At 40.7% G+C, this 17,536-nt stretch overlaps 2 protein-coding genes across 2 annotated transcripts in view; both read right to left on the bottom strand.

Annotated features, from left to right (window-relative positions):
• LOC310661741 (uncharacterized protein) overlaps positions 1 to 17,536 on the bottom strand; it is a 173,020-nt gene that overhangs the window by 59,015 nt on the left and 96,469 nt on the right.
• Positions 733 to 16,662, bottom strand: LOC310661814 (vomeronasal type-2 receptor 26-like). The gene is made up of 5 exons (XM_083408291.1): positions 16,404 to 16,662; positions 14,568 to 14,850; positions 8,418 to 8,645; positions 2,568 to 2,694; positions 733 to 1,638 (listed from the first exon to the last, which is right to left on the bottom strand). The coding sequence occupies exons 1-5, from the start codon at positions 16,616 to 16,618 to the stop codon at positions 740 to 742; spliced, it is 1,752 nt and encodes a 583-aa protein (XP_083264417.1). The 5' UTR covers positions 16,619 to 16,662; the 3' UTR covers positions 733 to 739.

Below are 17,536 nucleotides of genomic sequence, written 5' to 3'. Positions count from 1 at the left end.
ATAATCGAAATAATTTGATTAATACCCACTTATGGAGGGAGAGTTCTCATGGCTTGTGAGGGCAGAGACTGGAGGTGTAGCAGGGGGTTGTTTATGCTGCTCAGCCCCCCCCCCCACCTGACAGCTAATGTGCGCAGAAGAGCAGCAGAAGCAGCAACTTTTCCACACATCCTCCACTCAGCCCCCAAAATTCCAGATGTTGGTATTTTAGGTGCAGTATTTTTGAACTGGAAGGGAGAGAGAGCAGCAGAGAAGACATTCAAAAGGATTTAGATTGTGCTCCCCACTTATCCAATCTTCATTTATGGGAGGGGGGGCACTTGAACATAAGCCCAAGTAAGTGGGCACTCGCTGTACTGAAATCTCTGAGTCTGGTTAATCATGACAGTAGCAACTCTACTGAAACCTTACTGAGAGGGGGGGAAACCTAGAAAGGAACTAGCCTTCTTAAAAAATGCCTCTCAGTGTATTGATTTCTCTTGTTCAGTTTCTAATCAATTATCTTCTGAGGTTCTAGTCAAGTCTCAATATTTTATGGTACTCATAAAAGTTTTTTGGTTTCCAAATAAACCTTAGGGTTAAAACAAGATGAGGGGCTCCTGTCTCAGTGAAACCATAGGGGATTTTAATATAGCAATTACAACATATAAAATACAACATAATTTAATGATGTGGATAAAGAGAGATTATATTGCTCATAGTTTGGTGGAAGAAACCCAAAAGATGATGGTATAATTTATTATTTCCTCTTTATTAACAGATCCTTGCTGTTCAGATCAGGCCTCAACACAATGATGTAGCATTTGGGAGCAAAGATGGAGCCCAGTAAGCCAGCACTGGAGGCCAAGATGGAGAAGATCTCCACAGCCACCATGTATTTCCCCTTGGTGCTCAGGTACACTGGAACAAACGAGATCCAAACACTACAAAACAAGAACATGCTGAAGGTGATGAATTTGGCCTCATTGAAGCTCTCAGGCAGTTTCCGGGCTAAGAAGGCCACGACAAAACTGACAATGGCCAAAAAGCCCATGTAGCCCAGGACACAGTAAAACAGTGCAACTGACCCTTCGTTGCAGCCTAGAATGATTTCCCTCATCACAGACTGCATGTCAGAATCAGGAAATGGGGGAGAGGTTCCTAACCATACAGTGCAAATGCCTGCTTGGATAAGGGAACAAGAAATCACAATGGAGCTTGCCAGTCTTTTCCCCACCCACTTCCTCATTCCGGATCCTGGTTTGGTGGCCACAAAGGCCAGAACCACCGTGATTGTTTTGGCCAGAACACAAGAAACAGTCACTGTGAAAACAAGGCCAAAAGCCATTTGTCGGAGCAGGCAGCTGACTCTTTCTGGAGGGCTGAGGAAGATCAATGGGCAGAGGAAGCAGAGCAGGAGGGAAGTGAGGAGAGTGTAGGTGAGGTCCCGATTGTTTGCTCTGACAATGGGTGTGTCCTGATGTTTAATGAAGATGGCTAGGACTAATATTGTGAGGAGAAAGAGAGAAAGAGCCAACAATGCTAAGCTCATCCCCAGAGGCTCTTTAACAGACAGGAAGCTGATGGTCTTTGGAATGCATTGTGATTGTTCCATGTTTGGATAATGATCTTCGGGGCACCCAACACAGTCATCCATATCTGGAGAGAAAATAATGCTTTCAGATTTCAGATGTGTTGGAGAGCAAATAGTAATGCTCCCAGTATGGAATTTTAAGGTTAAATTAGATGTATCACAGATATTTCCAGAGTAACTAAATTGAAAGTGATGCATGAGAACCCCACCTCAGCACTTTGTGTGGGGTCATGTGCAGTAGCGGAGCTACTTGCTCTGACACCCAGAGCGGCATGGCGGTGGGGCTAGCCGGCCCGCAGGGGCTGGGCTAGCTGCCCGCACGGCAAGCGTCCCTAGAGGCCCGCTGCCCAAGCGGCAAGTGGGAGGGGCACTGTCAGCTGCTCATGCGGGAAGCCTCCAAGGTGCTGCCAACGCGACTAGCATTGGGGGGTGGGGGTGGGTGGCGTGGCGATGTCAGCCTCCTCAGAGATTACACCCCGGGTGGTCCGCACCCTCCTTCCTCCGCCACTGGTTGTGTGGAGTGTCCTGTGGTGGCTTACTAACTCCCCATAAACCATGTTGTGCAGTTTAGATGGACAAAGGTCGTAAGTACAAATACAAATCAGCCTCGCATTATAATTGTTCAGAACAGGAACTCAGGAATGTGTCATCCCAACTCATATCTCTGGTCCGTTCAGCTCAGCATTGCCTTCTCTATTTTAACATTCATCATGGGTGACAAATCTTTTTTTGGGGGGGTGAGGACAACGTCCATATTCCTTTATGGGGGCCGTGGGCCAATAGGGATGGGGGAGAAATTTGATTTTGTTGACATTTGGATGGGAAAGTTATGTAAATTGTACTTCTTGAACCAACACAAAGCATAATAGAGTTTCCCAAAAAAATGGTGCAGTTCTCCAATCAAACAAAATGTACAAAAATGCATATTTCCATAACTTTTCCATAATTTCTAACACTACTGATGTTTGAAAAGTATATCTTTTGTGTTTCTTACCCTTCTGGATTGAAATCTTGCCTTGAGGACATAGAACACAATCATAACAGCAGAATGGCTCCCCCTCCTTCTTTTCCTTGCTGGAACCAGGAGGACAACTTGGGTTACACACAGAAAGGGGTGGAACCTGCCCATTTAAAGAAACACTTAAACATTTTAGCACACAGAAACCATTAGCACTTTTTGTTTCCATTCTCTTCCAGCCAGCAGTAGGAAGACACTAAACTACTCATTCAAAACTCGGTGCCAAGCTACTCATTTTCTTTTTCATGTGTTTTTTTTTCAAAAAACACACACAATTTTCAAGGTTAGTTAATCAAAGGTTTGAACAGAAAATTAAAGTAATGAAACATACTGTTTTTTAATTTGCCAATAAGCCTGGTAAACTGTTTGAATGGCAACTTAAAAAAGAAGGAATGAATCAGACAATAAATAATATAATAGACGGGGATAAATATTTGATTAACCCAAAAGAAATAAGGAAAGTGTTTGAAAAAAATTATATTTCATTATATCACTGTGGAAAAGAGGACTGCGAGAAAATGGAATCTTTTTTGATTGATTGTAACATACCCTGAGTACCCAAAGAAAATCTGCCAGGTTTTGAATGCACCTGTATTTATTAGCCTGATCCCTAAACAAGATAGTGACTTAGCAAAGACAAAAAATTACAGACCTATTTATTTATTAAACTGTGACTATAAACTTTTTGCTACAATTGTAGCTAACAGACTAAAAAAGACATTGACTGAGTCAGTCCACGGAGACCAAGCCGGGTTCCTACCAGGCCAACAAATGAAGGACAATGTAAGAAATGCAATTAAGTTAATAGAGTATGTGGAAGTGAGAAATGAACAACAGGCCACATTAATATTTTTAGATGCAGAGAAAGCCTTTGATTATATTTAATGGTCATTTTTTATTAAGATATTAGAGAAAATGGTAATTCTTTCCTGGCTGCAATTAAAGTGATCTATACTGAACAATCCGCGAAAATTTTAATAAATAATATTCCTTTATACAAATGCAAAATAGAAAAAGGAACAAGACAAGGGCTTCCCCTATCTCCACTGCTGTTTATTTTGAAATTAGAAATATTGCTTCAGAATATAAGGACAAATAGGGAAATTAAAAGTATTGAGGTGGGATGCAGAGTCTATAAATTAATAAATATAAAATATGCAGGGATTTATGATATGTGAAAGAAACCATGGAAAGAGAAGAAGGGAAGTCATTGATATTATAAGGATGTTAAAATGAGTATTTCACCTTCATGGATCACTGCCTTGCTGTGGCGAAGGGGCTTGAATAACTCAGAGAAGCTATGAACTATGCCGAGCAGGGCACCCAAGATGAACAGGTCATAGTGGAGAGTTTTGACCAAACGTGATCCACCTGAAGGAGGAACCGGCAAGCCACTCCAGTATCCCTGCCGAGAAAACTCCATGGACAAAGACAACAGGCATATAAAAGTTATGACGCTGGAAGATGAGCCCCTCAGGTCGGAAGGCGTCCAACATGCTACTGAGGAAGAGCGGAGGACAAGTACAAGTAGATTCAGAGCTGATGAAGCAGCTGGGCCAAAGCCGAAAGGACGCTCAGTTGCGGATATGCCTGGAAGCGAAAGGAAAGTCCAATGTTGTAAAGAAAAATATTGCATAAGAACCTGGAATGTAAGAACCATGAACCTGGGTAAGTTGGATGTGGTCAAAAATGAGATGGCAAGAATAAATATTGACATCCTGGGCATCAGTGAACTAAAATGGACGGGAATGGGCGAATTCAGTTCGGATGACCATCATATCTACTACTGTGGGCAAGAAACCAGTAAAAGAAATGGAGTGGCCCTCATAGTCAACAAAAGAGTGGCAAAAGCTGTACTAGGATGCAATCTCAAAAATGATAGAATGATCTCAATACGAATCCAAGGCAGACCTTTTAACATCACAGTAATCCAAGTTTATGCGCCAACTACTGGTGCTGAAGAAACTGAAATTGACCAGTTCTATGAAGACTTACAACACCTTATAGAAGTGACACCAAAGAAGGATGTTCTTCTCATTATAGGGGATTGAAATGCTAAAGTAGGGAATCAAGAGATAAAAGGAACAACTGGCAAGTTTGGCCTTGGAGTTCAAAATGAAGCAGGGCAAAGGCTAATAGAGTTCTGTCAAGAGAACAAGCTGGTCATCACAAACACGCTTTTCCAGCAACACAAGAGACGACTCTACACATGGACATCACCAGATGGGCAGCATCGAAATCAGATTGATTCTCTGCAGCCAAAGATGGAGAAGCTCTATACAGTCAGCAAAAACAAGACCTGGAGCTGACTGTGGCTCAGATCATCAGCTTCTTATAGCAAAATTCAAGCTTAAACTGAAGAAAGTAGGAAAAACCACTGGGCCGGTAAGATACAATCTAAATCAAATCCTGTATGAATACACAGTGGAAGTGAGGAATAGGTTTAAGGATTTAGATTTGGTGGACAGAGTGCCTGAAGAACTATGGATGGAGGCTCGCAATATTACACAGGAGGCAGCAACGAAAACCATCCCAATGAAAAGGAAATGCAAGAAAGCAAAGTGGCTGTCCAACGAGGCCTTACAAATAGCGGGAGAGAGAAGGCAAGCAAAATGCGAGAGAGATAGTGAAAGATATAGGAAATTGAATGCAGATTTCCAAAAAATAGCAAGGAGAGACAAGAAGGCCTTCTTAAACGAGCAATGCAAAGAAATAGAGGAAAACAGCAGAATGGGAAGAACCAGAGATCTGTTGAAGAAAATTGGAGACATGAAAGGAACATTTCATACAAAGATTACCATAATAAAGGACAAAAGTGGTAAGGACCTAACAGAAGCAGAAGACATCAAGTAGAGGTGGCAAGAATACACGGAGGAATTATACCAGAAAGATATGGATGTCTCTTACACCCCAGGTAGTGTGGTTGCTGACCTTGAGCCAGACATCCTGGAGAGTGAAGTCAAATGGGCCCTAGAAAGCACTGCAAATAACAAGGCCAGTGGAAGTGATGGTATTCCAACTGAACTATTTAAAATTTTTAAAGATGATGCTGTTAAGGTGTTACACTCAACATGCCAGCAAGTTTGGAAAACTCAGCAGTGGCCAGAGGATTGGAGAAGATCAGTCTACATCCCAATCCCAAAGAAGGGCAGTGCCAAAGAATGCGCCAACTACCGCACAATTGCACTCATTTCACACGCTACCAAGGTTATGCTTAAAATTCTACAAGGAAGGCTCAAGCAGTATGTGGACCGATGTCCCAGAAGTGCAAGTTGGATTTAGAAAAGGCAGAGGAACCAGAGACCAAATTGCAAACATGCGCTGGATTATGGAGAAAGCTAGAGAGTTCCAGAAAGACATCTACTTCTGCTTCATTGACTATGCAAAAGCCTTTGACTGTGTCGACCACAGCAAACTATGGCAAGTTCTTAAAGAAATGGGAGTGCCTGATCACCTCATCTGTCTCCTGAGAAACCTCTATGTGGGACAAGAAGCTACAGTTAGAACTGGATATGGAACAACTGATTGGTTCAAAATTGGGAAAGGAGTACGACAAGGCTGTATATTGTCTCCCTGGTTATTTAACTTATATGCAGAATTCATCATGCGAAAGGCTGGGCTGGATGAATCCCTAGCCCAAATTAAGATTGCCGGAAGAAATATCAACAACCTCAGATATGCAGATGACACAACCTTGATGGCAGAAAGTGAGGAGGAATTAAAGAACCTTTTATTGAGGGTGAAAGAGGAGAGCGCAAAATATGGTCTGAAGCTCAAAATAAAAAAAAACGAAGATCATGGCCACTGGTCCCATCACCTCCTGGCAAATAGAAGGGGAAGAAATGGAGGCAGTGAGAGATTTTACTTTCTTGGGCTCCGTGATCACTGCAGATGGTGACAGCAGCCACGAAATTAAAAGACGCCTGCTTCTTGGGAGAAATGCAATGACAAACCTAGACAGCATCTTAAAAAGCAGAGACATCACCTCGCCAACAAAGGTCCGTATAGTAAAAGGTATGGTTTTCCCAGTAGTGATGTATGGAAGTGAAAGCTGGACCATAAAGAAGGCTGATCGCCGAAGAATTGATGCTTTTGAATTATGGTGCTGGAGGAGACTCTTGAGAGTCCCATGGACTGCAAGAAGATAAAACCTCTCCATTCTGAAGGAAATCAGCCCTGAGTGCTCACTGGAAGGACAGATCCTGAAGCTGAGACTCCAATACTTTGGCCACCTCATGAGAAGAGAAGACTCCCTGGAAAAGACCCTGATGATGGGAAAGATGGAGGGCACAAGGAGAAGGGGATGACAGAGGACAAGATGGTTGGATAGTGTTCTCGAAGCTACCAGCATGAATTTGACCAAACTGAGGGAGGCAGTGGAAGACAGAAGTGCCTGGCGTGCTCTGGTCCATGGGGTCATGTAGAATCGGACACAACTAAACGACTAAATAACAACAACAAAATGAGTATTTTAAATTGTAAAACAAAATTTAATTAAGAAAAATACATGAAAAAATAATAATGCTGAAAGTTACCATGTTTGAGCCCCTTTCAGGCATTCACGAAGAATGCATGAGGATGCAAATGGGGAAGAGGATTGAGAATTCATCTTCACCAGCACAGCTCCTATTGCCCCCATGTTGTTGTTTAGTCGTTTAGTCGTGTCCGACTCTTCATGACCCCATGCACCAGAGCTCGCCAGGCACTCCTGTCTTCCAGGTGTCTTTTAGTTTCGTAACTGCTGTCACCATTTGCAGTGATCACGCTGACTGTATAGAGCTTCTCCATCTTTGGCTGCAGAGAATATAATCAATTTGATTTCGATGATGCCCATCTGGTGATATCCATGTGTAGAGTAATCTCTTGTGTTGTTGGAAAAGAGTGTTTGTGATAGCTGTTCCTTTTGTCTCTTGATTCCCTACTTTAGGTGTCATTTTTAGAAGGTGTTGTAAGTCTTTATAGTCCCAAGAATGAGCTGCAAATCTGGAGACTGTGTGAAGAGTGATCGTGTGCTCAAATCCAACCTGTAGGTTTCCCACAGGTATCTAGTTGGCTACTCTGACAACCAGGATTGTTTGTTTGTTTGTTTGATATACCTCCTTTCCTCTGATCACATGGTCATTTTCTGTATAAAACCATAAATATCTACCTTACATGAAACAAAATTTAAGAAAATCACTCCAGTAGCACCTTAGAGACCAACTAAGTTTGGTATTGATATGAGCTTTTGTCTGCATGCACACTTCTTCAGATTTTGTTTCGACTATGGCAGACCAACACGGCTACCTACCTGTACCTTACATGGTAACAACTCAAACAATATCAACCGTAGATCAAAAGGCCAGAGATACTTTAATCTGACAACAAACTGGGAGAAGAGGTATGTTTTCATCTGGCGCCTAAAGATATGTAGGGAAGAGAGCCTCTTTGGAGGGGGCGACTGATTTTTTAAAAAATTCTTTGGCCCCCATTGTTTGAGTCTTCCTCAGTCTAAGAAATCAATTTCCTCATTCCAGTGTTGATGAGAAAAACAGCTGCCCACAAACTCCACAGTTCCTGCTTCCTTCCCATCGGAGCAACAAACACCTTATTCTTGACAAGAGACTCATGATATACCCTGGGATAGAGACACACACAAGCTAACAGTCACATCCATGCCATATCCAGATGCAGGACAAGACTGGCCATGGGTGTTATCCTGGTCAAGATGGGCCATTGGACTGACCCAGCAAGCTCACATTATATTCTTATGTAGTGCAGAGCAAAATCTAAAAGTGCAATACTATTGTTTTCCTATATCTCATGGATGTAGGAATTATGGCCCACCTGGTGAAAGCTTCTGTGCCACACCATTCTGTTGTCATCAAGGTTGAATCGCTGGTCAGGTGTAGCCTCTACACCCACCCTTCCAACCTTGACCCTCACGAAGGAGTTATTTGGGAAAGTGACCATGTTGGTAATATCAAAGCCAGCTTCTACTTCCCAGTTCTCACCAAAAGATACTGTTTCTCCAGCAGAGTTGTTAAAGGAGACACTCCTAAGGAAGGGATGGAGCTGCATTGGAAGAAAAATAGGAACTGTGAGGTAATGAATATGTCTCTCCTTTTTGGCACTCACGATGCCTCAAGTCTGTCTATACAGTGTTTTCTATACCAATATTTTAGGAACTGTAGCCATTTTTGTTCCAAGCTATGTTTGACTGCCTGCACAACTGACTGCTGTATGGAAAAGCACATGAATCTGACCTTTGAAGAGCTTTGTAAGTAAACAATGTATAACCTATTAATTATGTAACCTGCCTTGGTGCTAAGGAAGTGGTGTATTTTGGGATCAACTAGAAGGGGTACATTTTAAGGTTTCAACGCCTACATTTCATGCCTTTATTTGCTGCATGAGTTGCCATGTTAAATCTCTTCTGGGGTTCTCTCACCAAAGAGTGCAACAAGAATGATATTTAGCAAGCTCAGCAAAAACTAAAAAACAGGTTTAAAATCCCCCTCCTTGCTGTTCCCCATCCCATTTCCCCAGCCACAGCTCCTTTTTTCTCCAGCTCCACCTGCCAGCTGTCTCCTACTCGTCTCAGTCTAGGCTGGGATCTCCCTGTGCAGTGATGCTGCTTTGGAAGTAGCAGCACAGTGCAGGATTGTATCTGCACAGTGCAGGGTTGGGTCAGTCTTCACTAACAGGTTCTCTGCATGCAAAGGAAGTTGCTCACACAAAAATGGGACAGGTCTGGTACTTCACTGTCTTACTCCATGAGTAGCTTTTCTGCACACAAGGGGAGAGTGTGCTCTTACACTGGAGCTTGAAATTTTTCCAGATGGTGGATAATTTTGACCTCTATGACTCATGGAGAATTAAACACCCTAATGGGAAAGATATTACACACTTCTTGGAAGCTAAAAAATCAGGGGGGAGGTTAGATGCTGTTTGGATTTCTAAAGGGCTGACCCTCTTCTTAGAAAAAGCAGAAATTCTGGGAAGGACTATATCAGGCCATAATCTAGTAACAATACATATGGAAATTAAAAAGCAAACAAAGGGAAGGTGGAGGATGAATGATGAGCTATGGAGAGACAACCAATGGGTGACACAAGCAAAAATCAAGTTAGTGGAATTTTTCGAGATAAATGGGAAACAAAATACAGATATAAATGTAGTTTGGGACGCAAGTAAAGCGTACATGAGGGTCTTGGAATACAACAAATGGCTAGGCTGAAGAAGATAAAAGACAATAATATCCAAGAGCTAACTAAACAGATAAGAACTAATGAAAAAGAGTTGATCAAAAATCCAAAGAGTCATGAAATATTACAAAAAATAAAGATATTGCAATCTCATATCTCTAGTATATTAAATAAGGAAGTAGAAAATAAAATTAAATGGGCAAAACAAAGGTATTTTGAATCTGCCAATAAGCTCGGTAAGTTGTCAGCATGGATGATAAAGGAAAAGCAACCAAAAAAGGTTATAAATAAAATTTTGGACCAAGGGGAGGAAATAACAGACCCAGTAAAAATAAAAATAAAATTCTTAAACTTTTATAAAGATTTGTATAAACAAGAACAATTAGAGGTTAATAAAATGGAAGAGTATTTACAACAACAACAAAAGAAGAAGTTGAGGCCCTAAACTCCAATATAGAAATAGATGAAATAGCACAAGTAATAAAAAAAATGAAGAGTGGCAAATCACCAGGTATTGACGGAATCACATTAATGTACTATAAGAACCTGGAAGCAGTAATCCTCCCTATATTACAAAGAATAATGAATAATATACTGGGAGGGAAAGATATACCACAATCATGGAAAGAAGCACTGATCACTCTAATCCAGAAACAGGGAGTGGAGTTGACAGACATGAAAAATTATAGACCAATCTCCCTGTTGAATACAGACTATAAAATCTATGCTGGGGTGATGGCTAATAGATTAAAAAAGACTCTAAACAAAATAATCAGCAGAGATCAGGCGGGCTTCTTACTGGATAGACATATAAAAGAATAATACAGGAATAATAATTGACCTGTTGGAGTATGTGGAAATGAAACCAAGTAAAAAGATGGCCATGTTATTGGTTGATGCAGAAAAAGCTTTTGATAGAGTATCATGGAATTTCCTATTGGAAACTTTCAAAGGTCTGGACATAGGGGAGAAAATAATTAATGGAATTAGGGCGATATATGATAACCAAAAAGCAAAATTGCTAATAAATAACGAGATCACCGAAGAGTTCAGCATCGAAAGGGGGACAAGACAGGGGTGCCCTCTCTCCTCACTTCTTTTTATTGCCACCTTTGAACCACTTTTAATAGCAATAAGAAAGGATAAAAACATAAGAGGAATTAACCTAGGAACTCGATACTGTAAAATTAAAGCCTTTGCAGATGATGTAATCGTAACCACTGAAAACCCAGTGGAAAGTATCCAAAAAACGCTTACACAACTGGAAGAATTTGGGAAGGTCTCGGGGTTCAAACTGAATAAAGGAAAATCCAAATTATTAACGAAAAATTTACATAAGTTGGAACAAGAGGAACTGGAAAATACAACAGGTTTAAAGGTAGCCAATAAGGTAAATTATTTGGGGGTTTGGATCACCAATAAGAACATAAACTTATATAAGGACAATTATGAGAAGAAGTGGAAGGAAATAAAAAAAGAATTAGAGACTTGGGGAAAATTAAATTTGTCCCTGTGGGGGAGAATATATCCACAGTTATAAAGATGATTTTTATGTTCCAAACAACACCTATAATTAGAGGCATAAAGTGTTTTAAGGAATGGCAGAAAGACCTTGCCAAGTTTTTTGGCAAGGGAAAAAACCACGCATAAAATTTAAGCTACTAACAGAGTTGAAGGAAAAAGGAGGCTTCGCGGTCCCTGACCTTAAATTGTACTTTGAGGCAGCGTGCTGGACATGGATTAAGGATTGGATATTAATTAAAAACATGGAAGTCCTAGATCTAGAGGGATGGGATATTGTGTATGACAAGGTTAAATCCCACAAAAGATTTTTAAATCATATTATGAGAAGGGCATTATATGAAGTATGGGAGAGGAGTAAAAAATCAGTAGTAACCAAAACACCATGGTGGCTGTCACCAATGGAATCTATGTTAGTTCACAGGATAAATATGAACAGCGATTGGCTAACATATAAGGATTTAGTAGAGGAAACAAGTAGTGATCCAAAAATAAAGGACCTAAGCGAATTGAAACAGAAGGGAATAACCTGGCTGGAGTATTATCAACTAAAAGCTACCATGGAAAAGGATAAAAGAACCAAAGGATTTGACACAAAAATATCCTATCTGGAGAAGGATATTTTTTATAATAACCAAAAGACACTTTCAAAAATGTACAAACTACTTTTGAACTGGCAAAGAAAGGAGGAAATGGGAGACAGTAAAATGGGAGGGGGACCTGGGACGTACGATCAAACCCAATATTTGGAATGAATTATGGACTAAAAATATAAAATTCACGGCTTGTTTCCTTATAAGGGAAAATCTTATGAAAATGTACTATAGGTGGTACCTGACCCCTGTAAAACTTGCAAAAATAAATAAATCAAACAATAACAAGTGCTGGCGATGTAAGGAACAGATAGGAACATACTACCATATGTGGTGGTCCTGTCTAGAGATACAAAGATTTTGGAACATGATTTATGAAGAGATTGATAAAAACTACATTTAGCAAGAAACCGGAAGAATTTTTACTAGGAATGGTTTCAGATAATATTCCCCAAAACAAAACTAGGCTATTTATGTATGCAACGTCAGCAGCAAGGGTTATAGTGGCAAAACACTGGAAAGACAAAAATACACCCACTAAAGAGGAATGGGTAGTCAAATTGTGCGAGTACTTGGAGCTCGCAAAGCTGACAGATACAATAAGAGATAAACCTAAAAAATTGGTGAAAGAAGAATGGGAATGTTTAAATAATTATTTAGGGGACAAGGGCTCAACAAGAAAGATCTGGCTATGTTTAGAATGATACCGCATAGAGAAATGTTCCCTGATACCAAGATGAGGGATTCCTTTGGAATGCAGATAGAGATAATTGATAAGAATAATGATCTGTTGTGAGCTTGACGGAAGTGTACAATAGATGAGCTTCCTTGCTTTGGCTCATCTTCCTTTTTCTTTTTCTTTTTTTCTTTTTTCCTTTCTTTTACCTTTCCCATAGTTGCTTATGTTCTGTGTCATGCACTTTGAATTTTTTTGTAGTTTTTTGTAGATTTTCCCCATTACTATTAAGGAATTTTCCTTTGTAATTTTTGTTGTCTATATTTATATGTACCTGTTTGAAGCAAAATAAAAGTTAAAAAAAGAAAAAGAATTTTTTCAGGGTACTGTTTTGCATATCACTGCCTATGTCAGATAAATTACAACTTATGAGAGGCATTACCTGCCAAGGCCAAAGCTCCTGCATCTCTCCTTCCACCGCTGATTTGTATTTGGTCCTGGACAAGAACATGGCATGTAAAGCATGTGCCGTTGCATAGACGGCATTATAGAGACTGTAGCTGTGGCCAGACATGGTCATCTCAAAAGCAGACGAAGTGAGATTCTCCAGCTTCTCCTCACCAGTGCAGGTTCCACTGGCCTGTTCCTCTGTACTGGACTTTGGAAATAAACAGAGAAATACCTGTGCCCAGAATTGCTTGAGAAAGCCATTTCCATTTGCCTCAAAAGGATTTTGTGCCTCAAGAAAGGCTTTGAATCCTTGTAACACATTTGAATGAACTGTAAAGCAGAGGGAACCATGGAAGACTTGCATATCCAGGTTCATTTGATAGGTCAATGCCGTGAAATCCAGTTGTGCTGTCAGAATCCACACCTTGCCCACAGATGTCTTGGTCACATTTTCCACTTCAACTAGTGCTACCATGGATCTCAAGATAAGCATGGACTTAGTTCCTCCATAGACAACCACCACTTTGGCTTCACTTTCCATAATAGCTTGATAAATTTGGATCCAGTAGGGATACATGACATAATACTCAGCCAAATATGTCATTTTCAGGTTTGTCTCTGTGAAGGCCAAGCAAATGCCTTTCTGAGACAACAGAGGTTTCAGGGCCTGAATAAATCTCTCTCCACTGTTACTTTCTCTAGCAAGCAAACCAACCCACATCCATCCAAAGTGCAGAAGCAACTCAATAATCCCAGTGTGCTGATGGGCTTCATTGGGCACCATCTTGTAGAAGGAAGTGGATTGGCTTTGACCAGCATCCTCTGGGGCAAAGGAGCCATAAGTGAGCTAAACGGAAATACAGTAGCATCATGTATTATTGCAGAAGGACTGGGTATGTGCATCAAAGGCATATCCACATAGGAGGCAGGATGAGCCAGTTGCCTTAAGAAGGCAGGTTCCAGAAAGCTGGGAGGGGTGGCAGATTACACCCTGTGTTTCTCTGCCTCCAGCTTCTTCTCTGCCATCCCTGCATGCCCAGTTTCCTGCGCTCCTGCTTTCCTCTCCTCCTCTGTTTCACCACAGCATTTCAGCACCTGCTCTCATGGCGTCTTCCCTTCCCTTCCTCTCTTAAACTAATTATATTGAGAATTCACATCAAGTGCCACAATGTGTGGGCAACTGACTCCTGATAGGCAGGTTTCCAGCTTTGCAAGAGAGCAGCTTAAGTCTCCAACCAGTAGGCCATGGAGCAAAGGTGAGAGGGTGTCAGTCAACAGAATGGAATTTGGATACATGTTTTTAGGTGTGTATGGATAAGGAAGTGGGGTGAGATGAGCACTCATCACATTACCTTCTCTCCATCCATAGACACTGACAGTTTGATGCTATGCATTCTATTTAACTGTGCAAAGCACACTGGGAACACTTTTTGTGAAGGGCAGTATCACTCTCCTTTGTCACTCACAACTATTTCTATATTAAACAAATACTTTCTGGAAAGAAAGGATCATGGTGAATCTGTGTGAAATGCCCAAGGCAGTATCTTACCTGGGGAATCTTGTAGATCCTCAAGATGTTTTCCAGGTAGACAGAGGTATCAAAGTCCAGTCCCCCAATAACCGCCACCAGGTGTTTCTGGATTTTGCACTCGTAATTGGGCATAAGTGTGGAGGGAAAGTTCATAGCAGCCTGGTAGGTCATCCTTTCATCAAAATAATTGTCATAGATGTGGAATCCCAGTGTAATATTAGGTAAGATATTGGGGTTCTCATTGATCTCCTTGACAGCAAATACCAAGGCCAGAATATGCTGGTAGTTCTTTGGCACAACGCTGCAACAAGAATTTTTTGCTGTATCATTGGGAGATATGCTATACATGTTTTAAACAGGCCTCTTTTTGATTCTTCAGTATTTTAGTGGAAATAGTGCCCTAATATACAGTGGTACCTCGGGTTAAGAACTTAATTCATTCTGGAGGTCCATTCTTAACCTGAAACTGTTCTTAACCTGAGGTACCACTTTAGCTAATGGGGCCTCCTGCTGCAGCCACACCACTGCCGCACAATTTCTGTTCTCATCCTGAAATAAAGTTCTTAACCAGAGGTACTACTTCCGCGTTAGCGGAGTCTGTAACCTGAAGTGTCTGTAACCTGAAGCATCTGTAACCCAATGCATTGTATTCCACTTTTATTGCACTTGCACCAATATATGCATTTTTATGGACACTTTACGTCCATATATTCATTTTTGTTTACATTGTTTAGTTGGAGAACTGTACTGAACAATTTGGAGAAGTGTGAATTTCAAATGATGGTTGTGTTTTAGTTTTGATATATTTTTAAAGCGAACAAATTTTGGTAGCTTCATTTTTAAATATGAACTGATTTGAATTCCCCACTTCCCAATAAAAAATATTGATATTAACTTTGGGGTCCATCATATACAGGGTGAGTTGTTTAAAAGAGGACCCATGGAACATGTGTGTTCTGTATCCACGGGGCCTCTTTTAAAGGACTCACCCTGTACTTGACAACACTTTGTGAAGATCCAAAAGATCCTGCTGCTGACACCAGCATCTAAATACTTTTCTCTCATACCAACTTCCCTAAGCCTCGCTCCTGTCCAGTTCACACACAGATTGGTTTAGCAGCTAGGTGCAATCTGCCTCTGACCAGCAAACTCCTCAGATTATGTTCCTGGCTGCTTGGACAGCTGAGCTCCTTTAAAAATGTGCTTTTATAATGTTCCCCTGGTATGAACTGGGCAGAATTTTAGCTTAATGTAGGGCTCATTCAGACTTCCCCTAGTCCTGCCATTTACCTCTGGAAAAATCTGTTCTTTACTACTTAATTGGAACTCATACCTCCCTCAACACTTCTTCCAACTGACAGTTAACTGACATTTCTCCAGTGATCACTACCTTCAGCTGAATAAAGTCTGAATGTATCTGATTCAGTCTAAAATATTGCATTCATCTAGCCTGACTTGGATCTTTGAGTGCCACCTCAAAGGGGAGGTGAGCCTTTAAGACCCCTCACGTGAGAGTTTCTGAGGTGAAGATTAAGAACAGAGAAGGGCTTTCCATCTTAAACTAGGGAGGTTTAATCTGTAAGTCCTCCTCTTGTCAAACTCTCCTTGGAAGAGATTTGGTGGGATGTGGGGAGGAGAGAACACAGCAACAAGACCAGGCTCTCCCATCTCACTGACACATTCAGAACTGCATCTCCCTTCTTCCAAGCCAACTTTTCAGCTTTGTAAATGCCCCCCACCATCTGCCAGGATGTAAGTCCCCCTGAAATCAGTGGAACTAGCTTCTGAATAGAGCAGGTTAGAGCTTTGGGATATTTCAGTATCATCTGGTTATTGGACATTTCAATTATTTACAAGGTATTAAGAAGTTGATGGGTAGTTAGCCTTTCTTTGAAGTCTTCTTCGTCAAAAGCAGCAAAGAGGTGAGAAGCAAGGCCGCCAACAATAAGATGACCAGGTTGGTAGTATTCATGTGGAATTCTGGACTGATCATGGACGGTGCAACTCGTGGTATGTTTGCACACCAGATGTGGCAGATGAAAGAGAAGGGGCACAATAAACTTCAGCATACTGAAGAAAATATTCTTTCTTATCAAACACCCTTAATTCCATGCAGCACATGAACCTTGCTTCACAACCAACCAAGAACAATATTCTGCCTTATCACAAACAGCACTTCTCTAACAATTCACAGATTAAAATCCTATTTTATAACATGATTAAGAAAATAGTTAAAATCCTTCCTCTTCCTCTGTCCTCTCCCTTGTAAAGAATGGCAAGAAGCTACTATAATACCCATGTTTTGACATTGGTTAGTATTCTCTGCAAATCTACTGAGACATTATCCAAGGGAGACTGAGAGTGATAATTATAGGTGAGATAATAACAAGCTCCCTTTACATCAGGAACATCAGAAAATGCCCAAACATAATAATAATAACCCTGTTTCTGATGTTTCATTCAAAGTTCTTTCTGACTGTTTATGGGACGACAAAAGGGCATGCAGAATTAAGAGCAATGAGGAAGAGAAGAACAGTGGGCCAGTCTCTTATCAATGTTGACCAGTGGAAATGATTACTCTGACCTCCTAAAAATTCCCACCTGAACACCAGTTCATTAGTTTTCTGACAATTATACTGAGACGAAAGATTGGTGAAAAGGATGAGTTTTGTAGGTGGTTTGCGTTGGTAGCAAGGAAAAATAGGAATCAAAAAAAGAAGAATGCTCTGGATACCAAGATCCATTTTGAGGACACAAACTCTTCGTTGAGAGATTCCCACAAACAACTATTTGTGTTCCTGATAGAAAAGCACCTCACAACTAGTTGGAGGGAGAAATATATAGAAGTAATAAATAAAAAGTAGTGAATGGTGGTATTTTCTAATAAAATGTAGCTTAATTTCACTCATGTTCAAAATGCTTTTACTCCAAAATATTCATTCAGAAGCATTCTGCCCATTAAAAATACCAAAATTGGTATTTATTGA

The sequence above is a fragment of the Podarcis tiliguerta genome, assembly GCF_965153285.1.
Source record: "Podarcis tiliguerta genome assembly, chromosome: 13".
Taxonomy (NCBI): Eukaryota; Metazoa; Chordata; class Lepidosauria; order Squamata; family Lacertidae; genus Podarcis; species Podarcis tiliguerta.
This window is presented reverse-complemented; position numbering and strand designations above follow the sequence as displayed.

Excerpts from the sequence above, each read along its gene's own strand:
- LOC310661814 (XM_083408291.1), bottom strand. The coding sequence starts at position 16,618 with ATGCTGAAGTTTATTGTGCCCCTTCTCTTTCATCTGCCACATCTGGTG. Across the intron at positions 2,695-8,417 it reads GGCACAGAAGCTTTCACCAG|GTTCCACCCCTTTCTGTGTG; the intron begins GTGGGCCATAAT and ends TTAAATGGGCAG. Across the intron at positions 1,639-2,567 it reads CAAGATTTCAATCCAGAAGG|ATATGGATGACTGTGTTGGG; the intron begins GTAAGAAACACA and ends TTTTCTCTCCAG.